Below are 18562 nucleotides of genomic sequence, written 5' to 3' on the forward strand. Positions count from 1 at the left end.
CCGACATCTTTTAATTGCCTTCTTAATGCCAGACATACTGTTGTTTTTTGCAATTTGCTCAAATGGTTTTATATTTAGACTTTATTTTTAGATTCGACGGAGGAATATTGTTCATTTTTTTGTCCGTAAATTGATTAGGCCATATGTTTAGTTAATCTGTACTTTAAACATTATTTTATCATCAACGATTGTGAAGAAATTTATAAAATTATGATGCTGAGTCTCTCTCGATGGCACGTTGTTGCGCGAGAGTAAGGTCTTGGGGAATGGGCAAATCTGGAGTACCCGGGGTCAGCTTACTTATTATTCACTAAAGGTAAAGCCTCGGAATACATAAGTTAATGTTTTACAAATTTCTAGCTTTTATTTCTAAACGTTGCTGAGCTTGTACGATTTTAAGAGGGGGTGGGGGGGGTGGGGGGGGGCTGGATCCACTAGAGGTTGTGTCTCTGGTTTGGTGTTTGTTTGGCCCTGTTCCTTGTGTATTTAAGCAGGTTTAATTGTAAAGGTTTGCCCGTTCAATTTCCATTGTGTTTATTGATTTATACATTCACAGTTGAATTCTCACTCTCAATGGCGGATCCAGGATTTGACGTTATAGTGGGCGTAGCTTAGGGGTGTAACCTTCTTGACTTGCGTCTCTCCCTCTGAATCAAAGATCTTTTTAGAATAAAATGTTGAAATGGTTTATTGCCCCCCCCCCATTCATTACAGTGAATATTTTAAATAATAATATATATTTAATATAACTTAATAATTTTGAAACGTATAATAATTTTAATATCCTGGAACACCAACATGAAAACACGTGAACAAGAAGAAATATTTTAGACATCCAACGCCTGATATAATCGTTATTGCAGATCGAATCTGGAAAATTGCATTAATGTTCTACATTTCACAGCGCTTTCTTACAGCAAACATACCCGATTACCCACGAATTGCCAGGGGCTGTACGAATGTTACCGATTTAGTTACGAATGCACTTAGATTGCCCTACGAAATAAATGTAGAACAATTTGATGGAATTGATCTTTAAATTTAAATGTCAAATACCGATTGCTCGGCTTTCTTTATTATTGAATTAATTAATAACGAGTCTTCATTGTTTACGTTATCTCGTCTGCTTTCTATGCGGTACTGTGATATCCTTGGTGACGTAGTCGTCAACGCCATCGTCCCAGTTTTTAAACTATGGTCACTATGGCGCACCGTTGGGATATTGGCACGCATGTTGCAAGAGACCAAGCGCACATGTATGGCAAGGCACATAATTCTGGACCAGTATTCAATATTGATCTTATCCTTATCCTTATGCATGCCTCAGTGATTCTATTCAGCCTATTCGTCAGCTAAATATACAGGCCAATCAAAACACTTAGTTTCTATTAAAACTTAATTTAAAGTTCAATCTAAGTTGCTTATTAAATATGGCCCAGCTGCAGGCCTGAATTATTGTAGAATTATGTCCCCTTTTAATAGAAAAAATGAAGACGAGCATTGACAGTCGCTTGCGTTGCTATTGTTAGCTGCTAGGCTTTTGCCTTAAGTTTCAATTTATGTTTTTCATTAAAACAAATACTACAATTGAAACTACGGGGACAAACCCGGTAGCCGAACATTTATCGAAGACCCTGTTTATTTACTTACATTTATAAAGGTCTATCACATTCGGAAAACTTCGGCCATTTTCCATCGTAAACAACCTCGTATGTACATGTATATGGACGGTTTACAATGTCAGAATTCTTCGCATTTAACTACGCTGCAAGTATCTTGGGAATCTTAATTATATATGCAATAATACACTTCACTGGCAATTAATTTCAACTTAGTAATACAAATACACATTAAAATGCTACAATGAATTAAAACTATTATTTCAAAATTTACGAACTTCTTCTAATGATTTACCGGAATACGGTGAATTATTGTATAAATAATTAAGATTCCCATTGGAAATGTCCTTATGTTTAACTGCTGTATTGAAATCACTACGCGAACTACTTTCAGTTTAACTAAATGTAAATAATTCTGCCATATAAATCCGAGGTTGTTTTCGATGAAAAATAGCCGAGTTGTTCCGAATGGGCCTATCAAACATTCAACTTGAGACACACAATGCCACAATACAGCGTGAACAGATAACATATACATCAACATACCTCTATGAGTAAAAAATTGGGGCTACCTCTTTGGGGCGGTCAGCGAGACTGTTGTCCACTGGGGATTAAACCTGTTGTGAGTACCCAACCTTACACATACCTCAACATTGACCTCTAGCAACTTGAACATGGGTATAAAGTAAAACATAACCATATATATTAACTTGTACTCAGCCACTAGAAACACTCCTCAGTTTTAAATGATTAAGTCCAGCGGGAGCAACAGTGAGACCTCCTTTAAGGCACGATACATTTAAAGGGCCTACACACGAGATGGTCCCAAATTCGGCATTTTTTTTTTATTTCCATAAAACAAGCGAAGAGTTGTCAATACGAGCTAGTATGAGGCGGATGATACATCATTTTACATGATAAAAATAATGTTTTGTCGCTGTCTTAGCTAAGTTTTCCCGTTTAAAAACAGCGCATAATGGTTTCCCAGTTTATAGTGTGTATATTTAGCATGTGAAAGTCACGTAATTAGTATAAATAAATATACCGACGCTATTTTTAAATTAACAGGAATTTACGAGTTAAACAAACCCAGTTTAATTATAGCTGCATCATTGTACGAACCAAGGGGGGGGGGGGGGGGGGGGGGGGAGGTTGTTTCAGTCGTAAACCTAATGCTGCTTAAGAGTATCCAGGGGCACTGGTAAAGCTACTGCAACATCTATACAATAAATGTTCTAACCGCATTTTATTGAAACGCAGTTACGCCAAAAACGGGGAAACGCTTGACAATTTACGATCTTGGGCCTAACAGTTTATTATTGAAACGGGACCCTGGATCACTGGCACCGGATTTTCAAAATATTAATGTATAGTACAAAGTGCGTATTTATTTTTTTTAAAAATCAATATTTTTTCTCATTTTCGGTATTATAATTTTTCGTTTGGAATTATAAGATTTTTTTAGATTTAAAAAAAATGATTGAGTTTGAAAATCCGGTTGCCAGTGCCCTGTTTGTCAAAATGATGATAGCAGGAGCGTCATAACAAAAGGAGTACACAAGTTTGTGAACAACTCCTTATAAACGAAGCAGGGTTGTTCTTTATGTTACATAAGGGCGGTCTTACTAAGCACATACAATTTTTGTGCGTGTTTGCTTTTTTAAGTTAAATTTTCTGTTCTGTTCTGTTCTGTTCATGACATAGGCTGTACATTCAATAAAACACATAAAGATTTTAACGCAAACAGGTGATTTTCGAAAGATGAGAGAGGGAAACCTTAGTGCGGAATTTCTATTGCAAGAGAACATAAAATACTTCAAAATGTAATTTCAATGAGAAAAATACTGAAGCAATGATAATATTAACGTTTTTAAATCTCTTTAAAAAATAATACCTGGCAAACTATTCAGTACAATACGCTTTAAATGTTAATTAATACAATTTATCTGGAACAATATGGCATTTAAAATCAGATAAACAAAACATCTCCAAATTTGACCAGATAATACGATCTTTTACGTTAAAATTAGATATACACATACCATAATTATCATATGCTACTTTCTAGTAAAATGTATCGAAATACGAGAAAAAAGGCAGAAAACTATTTTGTTTCTGTCGTTTACAATGTAATATTAAGTCTGCTTAACTTATTGGATTAATACTATCTCTACTTATAAGAACGCATATATGCCAAGCACTGACAAGTGACGAGTAATTTTAAGTAATAGTAAGGTGACATGGATTAAAATATTAATGATTAAGAATGGACGGAGTGAGCGTTATCTATACTATGTCTAGGCAGCAGGAACCCGCTTCAATATAGATCGTGAGGTTAAGATCATTACCAGAGGCGGCTCCAGGAATTGGCGTTAGAGGGGGCGTTGCAACTTAGCGGTGCAACCTTTTGTCATGCGCCTCTCTCTCAGAACCGAACGTATATGGCAACAACTGTTTGCATGGGGATCTGGGGTTACTCCATTAAGAAAATTTTAACAATTTGTAGTCGGAAATGATGCATTTTAAGCGTTTGTATTAATTTTTCTCCGATATTTATAAACAAGTAAACTAGGACGATTTTAAGTCCGCTAGTGATTACAGGCGTTACCCCGTCTTTGGCGTAAACACTTATCAAAAAGAGTCTGCCCCTTTATTTTACGGATGTCACCGAGCACCTTTAAGCAGCGTAAACTTAACGGCTAAGGTATCTCACTGAAACGGGGACACGTATCTTAAGTATGTTTACAAAGTATGGAAACTATATGTCGATAATACTGTCTCTTATTACGTGGCCTTTGTTTTAAACGCCGATTTTGTTTCGAGGCATAGGTGGCACAATCGATATCAATGGAGATAAAATATCACCATTTCATGCCAATTCGGCCACTTGAGACCGATAACCGAATTATTAGCACCCTCAACTCCGTCTTACCACTTCATAAAATGTCTTTGGTCACACAGAAATAAAGAATCTTCGAATTTTAAAATCCAACTAGTAGTGTACTACTACAATCAATGCCCACTATGACAATGTCCAGTTTACTACTACAATCAATGCCCACTATGACAATGTCCAGTGTACTACTACAATCAATGCCCACTATGACAATGTCCAGTGTACTACTACAATCAATGCCCACTATGACAATGTCCAGTGTACTGCTACAATCAATGCCCACTATGACAATGTCCAGTGTACTACTACAATCAATGCCCACTATGACAATGTCCAGTGTACTACTACAATCAATGCCCACTATGACAATGTCCAGTGTACTACTACAATCAATGCCCACTATGACAATGTCCAGTGTACTACTACAATAAATGAAAACAATGATAAAATCAATGAAAACAATGACAATGTCCAGTGTATTACTGCAATCAATGCAGGCAATGACAATGTCCAGTGTACTACTACAATCAATGAAAACAATGATAAAATCAATGAAAACAATGACAATGTCCAGTGTATTACTGCAATCAATGAAAGCAATGACAATGTCCAGTGTGTTATTACAATCAATGAAAACAATGACAATGTCCAGTGTATTACTACAAGTAATGAAAACAATGACAATGTCCAGTGTATTATTACAAGCAATGAAAACAATGACAATGTCCTGTGTGTTATTACAATCAATGAAAACAATGGCAATGTCCAGTGTGTTATTACAATCAATGAAAACAATGACAATGTCCTGTGTACTACTACACGCAATGACAACAATGGCAATGTCCAGTGTGTTATTACAATCGATGAAAATAAATGACAGTGGCAAGTGTGTTATTACAATCAAGGAAAACAATGACAATGTCCAGTGTGTTATTAAAATCAATGAAAACAATTGTAACCCGTTAAATGTACTACTGCAATCAATTAATACAATGGCCCTGGCCAGTCTATTTCTAAAATCGATGAAAACAAAAATGACAATGAAAACTACAGATATAACCATAACACTTCAACACGATGATGTTAAATGGCACAGCTTTATACACGTTTGCTGTTTGTGTTGTTATGTACGGTGTATGTCTGTTGTTGTGTGTCTCTTTGGTGTACCTCTCTCGTTGAGTGTCTCTTTGGTTACCTCCCTCGTTGTGTGTCTCTTGTTGTGTGTTTCTCGTTTGTGTCTGTAAAACCTTTGCCTTGTGTCTCTAAACAGACCCCAGTGCTTTCCAAAGGTAGTATTGGGATCAAAAAGTATTTTTCTAAGACTTCTAATTGATTATAGAACACACCTTGGCTCTTTGATTTGTCTATGGAATGCCCTCTAAACGTATAACACTGTTGTCTCAGCTCGGCACAAATTCATTCAGATTTTTCGTAGGAATGTCTATGACGTCATCCAAATACCTTTGTTGCAACTAATTGCCTAATTATTTCCAAGATTACACAATAATACATGAGTACATTTCTCTGTGGTGAATTAGAGACACGAAGAATTGATTTCCAACATGTCAAATATCTATGAAAGCCAGGTTAATAATGTGGTTGAACGGGAACCAAGTAAGCTCTACTAGAATTGAGGACTGAATTGGGATTGTTAATTTTGTTCTCTGTTGCAGCTGTTACAAATGGCAAACTTTTTATCATCATTTCTTTAAAAAAATGTTTTAAGGGGCACACTAAAGGTTGATGCATTTTTTTTTGTTCATTTTAATGCATCATTTCTTGAACTCGTTTGTTTTTAATGATCAAAACCAAAAAAAATAAAATAATAATAATATTTGATTATGTTTATGTCATTAATTAGTCTTAGTAAACAATGATGCGTGCATTAATATTCAGTGAAAAAGTTGTCTGATTCATAAAACCGTTTCCAATTACGTTGTGTATTTTTTTTTGAAGGCAATAAATCATAATTATACCACGTTTTATGTAATAATATGTAGCATAATTACCGTTATGACTAATGGACAACAGTATAGGAATGGTGTTAAAGAATGCATTTTTGATTAACCGGGATTATTTTACATTATTCTCATTTTATATGACAGTTTTAATCATCCCTGTGCAACTCATCATGTCTAGTAATTTCTTCCCTGGAAAAAAACATATGTTTTCGGGGAAAACCATTTTTTCCGTTATCCATTATTAATCTAAGTACAATGGGAAGTCTTCTGGAGAAATATTTGGTAACCATGGTAACGAAATGTTGACATGAGAGAATCCGTTATGTGCAGGGTGTAGACCAATATTTCTTCGTGCCTCAGGTATATATATATTCATCATGGTTAAATTATTAACAACGCCTTACCTTTTTCATGTCTGACACATGTTTTCCAATTAGATAATAGCATTACCTAATGCATTTCGGCAAATGAATTATTGTAAAAAAAGGCAATGCTAAAACTTTTCGGCAAATGAAGTATTGTAAATAAAAGCAATGCTAACGCTTTTCGGCGAATGAAGTATTGTTAAAAATGGCAATGCTAGCGCTTTTCGGCAAATGAAGTATTGTAAATAATGGCAATGTTAACGCTTTTCGGCAAATGAAGTATTGTAAATAATGGCAATGTTAACGCTTTATGGCAAATGAAGTATTGTAAAAACAAATGGCAATGCTAACGCTTTTCGGCAAATGAAGTATTGTGAACAAAATGGTAATGCTAACGCTTTTCTGCAAATGAAGTATTGTAAATGATGGCAATACTAACGCTTTTCGGCAAATGAAGTATTGTAAATGATGGCAATGCTAACGCTTTTCGGCTAATAAAGTATTGTAAAAAAATGGCAATGCTAACGCTTTTCGGCAAATGAAGTATTGTAAAAAATGGCAATGCTAACGGTTTTCGGCAAATGAAGTATTGTAAAAATGGCAATGCTAACGCTTTTCGGCTAATGAAGTATTGTAAATACTGGCAATGCTAACGCATTTCGGCAAATGAAGTATTGTAAAAAATGGCAATGCTAACGCTTTTCGGCAAATGAAGTATTGTAAAAATGGCAATGCTTACGCTTTTCGGCTAATAAAGTATTGTAAATACTGGCAATGCTAACGCATTTCGGCAAATGAAGTTTTGTAAATACTGGTAATGCTAACGCTTTTCGGCAAATGAAGTATTGCAAATAATGGCAATGTTAACGCTTTTCGGCTAATGAAGTATTGCAAATAATGGCTATGCAAACGCTTATCGACAAATGAAGTATTGTAAATAATGGCAATGCTAACGCTTTTCTGCAAATATAGTATTTCTGTCATAATAACCAACTTTAAGGTATCCGAATCACAATAATGTGAAATTTTGGAGCCTGTTGACACCATAATATTGTGGGACCATTTGAAGGGGTATAATGTTTAGTCGAAGAATGTAGAAAAAATACATAATACAATACCCTGTTCGCTCGAACTCCCTGACCGGCGAAAATACTTCGAGCCTCGGAAAATTCGAACAAAGCGGGAATGCTCATATTCAGTATTATAAATTTGTCCTTTGCATCCAGTTCGAGCCAACGAGGAATTCGAGCCAAGCGAGTTCGAGTCAACATGGTTTCACTTTTGATTAACACTTTACTAACAATCTGTTTTGACCTTGAAATACTGAAAATCGCATTCAGTTGAAATAAAGAACGGAATTGCGAACTGCCTTAACGTCATCTGTAATGTATTTTAAGTTATTTTTACAAATAGGTAATATGTAAGTAATATCCTTTTAAAGATGCACTACTACTCCCAAATAAGATTTACCACATTTAATAAAATCGTTTTAATTTACAGAAAAGGACTAATAAATGTCGAATACATGGTTCTTATGAAGGAAACGGTGTTCAATTTGAAATAAAGGTGCAGAAAACATGGTATTTTTACCTTATGAAACGATAGTAGAACACAGTAAATATTTTAGCATTCACCAATCATTTAATATTTTTGCGCTTTCTGTTATTAAATACACGGTTACAATCTTGTTATCAGTAATTAATATTATTCCATAAATGCATTATTTAGTAAGTAGTTATCAGTTAATCGGTCTAAATTTATGTTTGTTAAAGAAGAAGATGAAGATTTTATTAACTATAAGCTTACAGCCCATGACATGGGTTACATATAATATAAACATGTACAGTATATGAACATGTCTATGTAATGATTTTGAATAAGAGTGTCACTTTTAGTCAAATCTCAATTCCAGTCTCAACTCACTTTACCACATAGACTCGAAACTTATTAAAAAATATATGTTTTCACATATCTTAAAAGCGCAAACAATCATGTATTTTTTGGTCAAGAATTAGTTGAACTATTGACAAAATATTTGTATCCATACATTCTATGAGAAAGTACGTTTTCAAAAAAGCAAAAGAACATACATATATTCTTTTAAATCGTACTACCTTTGTATGTGGTAATCTAAGTTGAGATTGAGATTTGACTTGAGTATGTTCGTCACATAGAGCCAAACACCTTAAACCATTGTATAAAGCGATGTGTTTGCGTTAAACAATATGTAACATGCAAAACACTTCCTTGGTCGGCTCTTTAAAACGTTAGAGCCCCTTTTAAGATATATTATACGATCCATGTCATTTATCAATTCTTTTATTGTGAGTTATTACTGCGTAAAGTCTGATAAAATATCATATTTTACTTTTTACTTGGCAATGATTAGCATCTGCTTTGAGATTGTTATGTTTAAACCCACCAATAAAGAAAACAAAACACTCAGTTTTAGTCTGACACTCAAAATATACCTTTCGGTCGTAATATTTCCAGAAAAAAATGAAACAGAAAATATGAACAACATAATAGTCCTTCAATTGTCTTGTCCTCTGAATTTGAATATATGTTGACGATGCTTAAGAACAATATTTTTTCTGAAGCAAATCAGTGTAACCAACGTCAAGGGGACATACTTAAATAATTCACCATTCGTGTTCTTACAATCTGGTACATGCTTAAAATGAGATTTGACAAAATTCAAAAATAACCTATACTGTAATATTACAGTAAAAGGTTTGGGTTTTTTTTCCAATCTCAATTTATGTTTATGGCAATGTATTATATTGATAATATACATGTTCAAGTATGTATAAAATATAATTTTGGCTAGTTGAAATTATTTATTGTGACTTTAATGAGCCTCTGTCATCAAGCCACTGTGGTTTAAATAGTAAAATAACGGTTGTCGCGCTTAAAGCCTTCAAACTCTTTCAGTGCTTTCAGGTTAAATATTTAAATAGGCATGATGTAACATTTAGTGCAAATATGGATTGATTTAAACGCCGTAGGAATCATGGCAGTATAATTCAGAGATTGTGGGAAAAATGTGTCTGGATATATTTATATCAACAAAACATCTGTGTGTGAGACTGCCACCTATGGTCACAATAATAATCGGGTGATATTACCGTGTCAACTCAGTGTAAAACTGTTGCAAATGGAGAATCATAAAACTTGCACTTGAAGGATACGTATTTTCGCATCTGTAACCGTTACTGGCCGTATTGTGAGACGCCAGGAAAACAATTATGTTATTTATCCTATGTCTTTTATTGTCAGACACGGGAAATGATATTTGCCATTTAGCCTCTGTCTAGAGGTCTTAGTCTTTGACAGACTTTCTCGAGGTTCTTGATTCACGCTGTTAGGCTCTCGCCCTGGTGGAAGCAGAGTGTGACATTGTACGGGTTGTAAAAAGGGATTAATCTAAACTTCCAACTATTTTACTCCTCCAAGCAGTGGTGTAACAACTTTGAGTATTGTCAAGAGTTTGTTCTTGAAAATCATAAGCGTCTTACAAATTCAGTTATACAATGGAATATACAGAGACAGAAGACAATGAAAGCGCTGAAAGCATTTAAATGCTGTAGGCGCGACAAGAGTTATTTTCATTTTTATTACAATTCTGTCCACAGGCAATTAAAGTCGAATACAAAAAACGTATAACTGGCCCCAAACTGTAACTGATACGATCATGCCATTACCTAAGAACAGGTACGAAAGTCTATTTTAAAAGTACTCAACCTGACATTTGTACTGAACCATCGTACTTTCTTTAGAAGTTCTATGGTGGGGAAAAGCTTAGGCTGGGTTGTGAGGTTTGTATAGGCAAAACATTAAACTCTTTGTCGATATCATGACGCTGTCGGTTAATGGCCAATTACTAACATCTGTCCTTTGTAGAATGGCAAATGCCTGCATGAAAGCAGAGCAGGCCGACAATCATTGCTCAGACGGGCACATATCAACTCTCAATCCGACAACACAGGTTTATGACCGATAACTAATATTTGCCATACTGTTTCAGGATGGCAAACGCCCGCACGAAAGCGGAGCAAGCTGACCAGTCCGCCATGAAAGCTGAACAGGATTCGGACACAGCTCGCTTGAAAGCAAAAGAATTCGCGCCAGAATTTCACCAGCCAGGTATACAAAAGTTTACACATTAAACACAACGCTGTTTCGTTGGCATGATTACTTACCCCGGGTCAGCTCCTTGTAACAAAAAACTAGACTTTGACGACAAACGGATTCTGATTGTCAAGCTTTTTTTGGCAAGACGTCTGCTTGCATTAAATTAATGGAAATAGAAGCTATTCTAAGACATGCTGTTTATAAATGTATCTAAACTCGAACATTGCGAAGAACCCTTGATTGATCACATGTGTTTTCATAGCTCTTAATGATATCAGACTTTGAATCACTTTTAACAAACTTATCAGGGAACCATTATTCAACGGCTCTTGTAAAATGCCACAGACGTATGCTGTTTGGCTGCAAAAATGATTAATTTTGGTATCAGTTTAAAGATAAGTGTTTCCTGGTTACTTATACGTAATTTCTTAAATGTTACATAAATGACCGAAACTTCAGCAGACATCAAGTTATTGCTGTTTGCATTTTCGTTCTTCATTTCAGCTTAAATCTTGACATGAAATGACCTTGACCTATTTGCAATTTTTTAATGCTAAAAAAGCTCATTTTTTACATTATTTTCGGTAAAAAAATCTTTTATGAGCCTTTAAACAGTGATTTATTGTGGCAACAGAAACAATTAGTTTGTAAACTTGGTTGAAGATCATTAGACTACCAATGTCCGTATGTTCGTGCGTCCGACTGTTCTTCTGTCTGTCTGATTGTTCGTCTGGCATTCGGATTAAGTAGTAAAAGGTTCTGCTTTATGGCCTTGTGTGACAACTACGAGTTTGTAACATGTGACAACCACTATAACGAAAAATGTTCTCGTAGATTTGGACTCGAGGATTGTCTTAAAACTTATCCAATTATTCTATTGACATCACATGTATTTAGGATGAGTTCGCATTTGAGACGTCGAAAGAAAAAAAGTAGGTCACTGGCTCGAATGTTTTCAATTTCTGCCCGTTTGGTCAAAATGCTTGTATTATCAAGTCATATTCAATAAGTACGTCTTTTGGGCTGGTATTCAATATTGGTCTTAATTGGATCTGAGAGCGATGTAGCTAATCGGATTACTTGATAATAAAAACTGACCAATAGAGTGAATGAAGTTCATGATGTATGACCATAAGATTGACTTATGTTGAATATTGAATACCAACCCTGGTCAACATTTCAATAAAAGGTCGTCATGTCCCTCTTGTTTCTTGATTGTTTGTAAACGTGAAGATGTTTGTATTTCAGGTACAGACATTATTAAAAAGAAGCTGATGGAACAAAATCACAACGGTGGCTCACCTGACGAGGTATACGACTTCAGCCATTATGACATGCAGCAGAATCATAACCCGCACCAGCGCTCAAAATCCCTGATGATGAGGGACGGACCGGGTGGCGGCATGTCGCCCATGTTTGATCAAGATCCTAATAGGAAGATTAGCGCACAGGCGGACTTTAATTATCTTAGTGTAAATAATCCTTTGCTACAGACACCAAATTCCTTAAATCCTTCGCAAGAAACTGTGATTTCCAACCATTCGCCCCATAATCGCAGCCCATCTTTGAAAATTAGACGTTATAGTTTCTTAGCCGGGTCCCAAAGAGGGCGTGGCTTTAGTGAACTGTTCAATTCCACAATACTCAATGACCATTTTGATCAGTACTCTGCTCAACGTGACGACAGCGGCCTGGGACGAGAGTTTCTCACCCATGAGGACCGAATAGTTTCAAATACCGCACATCCAAGTGATACTTCCCCCGATTCAGGGGTGTCAGAGGGAGTGAACGATAGCTCGCGACCGTTTGTACGTCGCCGTACACTGCCTTGTATTGTGAACCAAGACGACCCGGATAAGGAGGCCAAAGCCGCCGTGAAAGAACAGGCTCACAGTAGTGAAAACTTGTCGGGTAAAAATCCTGATAGATACATTATAGAAAATGGAATACGTAAAAGGGTAAAAGGGGTAACACGAAATCCACAAAGAATTTCCTCGAAACCATCATCCTCTAAGGGGGACTTACCAAAGGAATATGAAATAGAAAGCCAAAACGCTTTGTCACGAGGGGGAAAGCATGGGAGTCTTCCAGATATTACTGCGATTCAGAAGACGGACAAGTCACCGATATCCCGACAAGAGGCGTACAAGCTAAGCACTGCCCGACGAGAGGAGCTTAGACGTCTTCAAGATATCGCCGAGAGGCGCAGACAGGGTGACGTCACTGTTATACTGGGGGATCTTAGGGTAAGTGGAATTAATTGATGTATAACTGTTGATAGAAAGGAAAAGTAATGATCAAAACGATTAAAACGACAAAATTTTAAACTATCATAAATATATAAGATATAAGACAGTTTCAAAAGAGCAGCGGCCAATTGTATTAAGTTAAATGGTTGGTTTTGGTTTAAGTTGGCCAAAATAGTTATTGGTCGGTCAATACTATACAAACAATGATATTAACCAATCAAATCATTTAAATATGCAAACTAGCCTTTACGATTACCTGTGAAAAACTTTTATACAATTATCTGCTAATCGATATCTTCATTTATATGTACATCTTTGTAATCAGCAACGTAGATGCCATGAAAAATGGCAGCATTAATTTTGGATCGTTTTAGTATAATCATTGTTTTTAATGTCCTTAATTTATTTTTTCAGGACTTTGTTCAGCAAAGACAGCTGCTTGTTTTAGTGATAGCATTGAATTTGAGTTTAGCGACAATGTTTTTCAACTTGCTTTCCTGAGCGGAAATTACGACATTTGAACTGCCATTCCTACCCATAATTCCCTGGTTTGATGGACTTCCCATCACGTGACCAGATTTGCAGAGAAGCTCTCGGCGAGATGTCGTTGTGTGGAGTGCATAGAGGAGATGGAGGTCGAAATCCAACTTGTGAAAGAGTCTTGAACGTGTTGAAGTATTTGTAAAGTATTACTGGGACGATCTTGATGGGAACGTATTTAAGGTGTTTGTAAAAGAGGCGAAACGTGGTGGATACACTTGGAGAATCATCTAGATGACCCTGACCTAGTTTCATGGTTATGCAAAATTTTACTGTTGTAAGAATTGCAACATTTTGAGACAGTCAGAAGTGGTTGGTCCCAATGAAATGAGTGAAATCCTGCTCCCCGCAAGTAAAAGTTCAAATAAAAGTAACGTTTTACAGGATCAAATGTTCAAGTATTTGTGACGTTTCAATCAACTGAGAACATTCCCATGTGAGTAAAAGGACTTGTTTGGGTTATTTGTGCTGGTACAGAGAGCGAATTGATGGCTGAAAAATCAAATGTTTTCTATGCTAGTGATATGATTTTGTTGCACGTAGATCATGCGTTTTTTTATTAGCATTCAACCGTTTTCATTTTTGTTCTCGTCGTTGGTAACAGTAACTTTACTATATTAGAAAGAGTTTGAAAATAGACCAACCCTTGAGAAGACTCTGTAAAAGAACAAGCACTTAATTTATACTTAGTAATGCTAGAAATAATTAAGTACAGCTAGGTAAATTTAACGTCCAGTGTCAAACGGGTGAATCTGCATCTAAGTTAAGAATGGTTATAAGCCCTTTTTGCTTCAAATGATGTCATGTCCAATTGAATCAGATCTACCTTTCAAACCTGGAAATATTGCTGATACTTCAAACCTGGATCAGTATTTGCAAGGTCTCCCCTCATTGGTTGGTCGCCCAATCATTGCCATCACGTGTCATACAACCTGTAGAACCCCTCTTGCACATTATGCATGCTATGCGTGAGACCAACCATTTTGTGAAAGTTGTGAGCAGTAATTGGACTTCTTTCGACCATTGCCAATTTTTCTGCTTTGCATACGAGTTCATGTTGTCCTTTTTTCAAGCAGCCTTGGAACACAATGAAATTGTTAAAGAGTGCAATATACTCATTATATAAGTATAAAACACGTGAATACATATATTCTAGGTTTGAAAATGAAATTTTAAACTGCGATTTAAAAGATACTTCAGACTGTGAGATGACATCATTTTGTTTGTTTTACACAAAGTGACAAAAGTATAATTTTGAAATTCTGTGTACAGTCAATCGTCGGGATGTGACATCCTAGTAGCTGTGTTTTAAGTTAAGTCACAGCCAGGGAGGGAACAGCTTGATAAAGGGTTATGTTTTCCACAATTTATTAAAAGCCTGCCGACCATTAATCTTAAAGATATATTACCATGCAGTCTGGTGTGAAAACTACAAGATGTGACAATGTGGTATTCAACATTTCATTATGTACAATGTACATTTATTTTACATGGCTCCTTGTGTGAAGTTTGCCTTTTTATCTGTAGTGAAAACCTCAATAAATTGACATTTATAAGAAGTGTAATTTATATACAATGCCTAAACCAATTGTTATTAGCCTTCTTCTCTGTGTAATCCGTTTTGTTAAATGTACCCATAAATAAGCAAGCTCTCTGGTATTCCTGTTAACCATAGTGTTAGTTTTATCCCTGGTGACCACATATTATTTTGGTATCATTTGAAAGGTTATACATTGCTGGTAATTTATATGTAAAATATAAGTCCAAAACTTCATTAAACACAAAGTTATTGTATTTGGTATTTTTGCTCTTTACTTCAGCTGAAATGACCTAATTGCAATAGTTCAAGGCCAAAAAAGCTCGCTTAGTTCTGGTATAATTTAAAAAAGAATTTCTTGCTGATTAATAATATATAACGTAAAAGAAAAAGTTCCATTTACCATCAATTTATTGCATTTTGTTTTTTCTCTCTTTATTTGAGCTAAAAAATGTCATGAAATGACCTATTTGCAATAGTTCAGGCTGAAGAAGGTCGTTGTATTATAGTATTTTCTGTCCCTTACGTTACAATGTCTCGTTTTCTGCACATTAAACTCATAAAAATGATATCAAAATAATATGAGAGTCACTAGGCATCTCAAATTCACATTTGTGGGTCGGATATCTTAATTTTGTCCACTATTAAAATATTGGCTGAGGTTATCAAAAATACATTTTTGATAAATTGATATCATTGATCAAATACCATGTATCACCTTGATATCACATGACGCATTTTGAAAACCTACTATAAAATGAATGATTGAAGTTATTCATCTACGTTGAAGCAATCGTAACAACTCGGCCATATCCGGCAAGCTTCTGGATAGTCATATCTGTCCGATGATGGCCGAGGTGTTCCGATTGATGTTGAAGCTGCTTGCTTACTCTCATCATATATGACTATGTATGAATTGTATGTGTATATTTTACAACAATGTGAAAAAATGCGTGCAATAGGAGGGAGCCGTTTTTGAATGACAGAGAATAGGAGAATTGTGGATATGTTTTCATTTTTTTTGTTTCTCATAGTTTACCTGTTTTTAATTTATTTTGTTGCCGTTTTGATGTTAAATTTATCTGTTATTGCATTATGGTATTGTCCAAGTTTCTCCCATGTTTATAACTGGAATTTGTACATAGAAAATTATACTTCTTCTTTGTATTCACATGAAAGTAGCTAGAATGGAGAATAACCTTTTTTCTGCCTTATTCAAACAAAGTTTTCAGATGCAGAATTACCATATTATTCATGTTTAAGCATTCAGTTTATGTTCTATAAGATTGTTAAAAGTATTTCTGTCACCTTTTTAGACTGGCAAATTAGCACAGATTCATTTTACATAAAGACACATCTTCCATGTGTTATAAGATGGTCTTATGGCTTCATTTATTCAAGTATCATTTACGCAACTTCCCTAATACGTCATTGCAATTAAATGAAACCATATATAGCGGGCGTATTCAAAACCTACCATTTCCGGCTTCATATCAACACATAGGTCCACTATATAAAGTTACTAGGTAGTATATGATTTTTTAGAGGGATGGATTTTATTGTTTAAGATTTTTATTAAAAATGCATTAAAAAAACATGAATCACAAGTATTCATTCAGAGAAGTTATGTATGCTAAATCTGCATCTGAATCTGAATCATTTAAGGCCCCTTTTACAATTACCAAAAATTATTGAATAAAATTAGATTCTTCTATAAAAGCGTTGTCTTCTTTTCATTGTAGGTGTCACGTGACACGAATTTGGCCCATTATTTGACGCCCAGATTTAAGAGGAATAATTATGTCTCCGCCCATAACTGTCTCCCCATAGTGACGTCTGTCCGTCACAACTCGTGTCCGCTTCATATCTCTTGAGCTGCTTGAATAATATTTAAAGTACCTACAACAAATTTTGAGCATATTGAGACGATGTGCTGTTCAAATGATATCACCAGCTGGGTTCAAGGTCAATGTAACACTCAGACGTCATATGGATACATTGTGTGTCCGCTCCATATCTCGTAAACGGCTCGAAGAATTTTTAAATATCTCGTCACAAATGTTCACCATATTGAGACGATGTGCAAAGCGCATGTAACGACCAGCTAGGTTCAATGTCAATGTCACACTTAAAGACCAAAGACGTGCAGAACACATATTACAGCGAGTTCGGTTCAAGGTAAAAGTCACATTTATAGGTCAAATGTCATATGACTACATTTCGTGTCCCCTTCATATCTCTTAAGCGCCTGAATGATTTAAAAATAGCTCGCCACAAATGTTAACCATATTGAGAAGATTTGCAAAGCGCATTCAACGACCAGTTAGGTTCAAGGTCAATGTCACACTTAAAGGTCAAAGATCATATGACTATAATTTGACTCTATTTCGTGTTCGCTCTATATCGCTTGAACCGTTGGAAGGATTTTGAAATGACTACCCACAAATATTAACCATATCAAGTCGATGTGCAGTGCACCTGTTACAACCAGCTCTGTTCAAGGTTAAGGTCACATTTATAGGTCAAATGTCATATGACTATATTTCGTGTCCGTTTGATAACCCTTACGTGCCTGAATGATTTAAAAATAACTCGCCACGAATGTTCACCATATTGAGACGAAATGCAAAGCGCAGGCAACAACCAGCTCAAGTTCAAGTTCAAGGTCAATGTCGCAATTAAAAGTCAAAGAACTATAATATGACTTTATGTCCGTTCCATATCTCTCGAACCTTTGGAAGGATTTTGAAATAGCCATCCACAAATGTTAACCACATTGAGAAAACATGCATCGCTCATGTTACAACCGGCTCGGATGAGACAACCATACGGGGAGACATCTGTTTTTTTATTACAAAAAAACCCGTCTAGTTTAATCTTGCATTAAAATGAATTGAAAAACAGGAGAACTGCAAGGCTTACGCCATCGCTCGCAAAAAGGTGGCATATCTCAATAATTTTAAAGGCCAGATGTTTATGTCTTGTTGTAGATGTGTGTGTTGTCCCTTGCAAACAGTCTACACTGTATCATTTGACTGTCTGAAAAGAATTTCGAGTTATGACCAATTGTTGCTACGTCGATGTCTTAATGTAACGGGCACATATGCCAAGTAATTTTAAAATCAATCAGTACATGGAAAAGTTGCAACCCGGACAAAGTAAAACCCGACGGACGGACGTATGGACGGTAAGAATTTAATTTGGGACAAAAAATGTGTTGATAAAAAAATTGTTAATATATCAAAGGAAAATAATCCTAGA

General features: G+C 35.6%; 1 protein-coding gene across 2 annotated transcripts in view; it reads left to right on the forward strand.

Annotated features, from left to right (window-relative positions):
* The window catches only part of LOC128243027 (junctophilin-1-like), a 67960-nt gene extending 51186 nt beyond the window's left edge, over nucleotides 1-16774 (forward strand). For both annotated transcript variants that reach the window (XM_052960494.1, XM_052960495.1), the window contains 3 exons: nucleotides 10869-10987; nucleotides 12224-13221; nucleotides 13639-16774. In XM_052960494.1, the coding sequence (XP_052816454.1) occupies nucleotides 10869-10987; nucleotides 12224-13221; nucleotides 13639-13725 (1204 nt within the window). In that variant the 3' untranslated portion in view covers nucleotides 13726-16774. The remainder of the gene's footprint in view (nucleotides 1-10868; nucleotides 10988-12223; nucleotides 13222-13638) is intronic.
* The last annotated feature ends 1788 nt before the right edge of the window (nucleotides 16775-18562 follow it).

Source organism: Mya arenaria, chromosome 8, assembly GCF_026914265.1.
Source record: "Mya arenaria isolate MELC-2E11 chromosome 8, ASM2691426v1".
NCBI classification, from domain to species: domain Eukaryota; kingdom Metazoa; phylum Mollusca; class Bivalvia; order Myida; family Myidae; genus Mya; species Mya arenaria.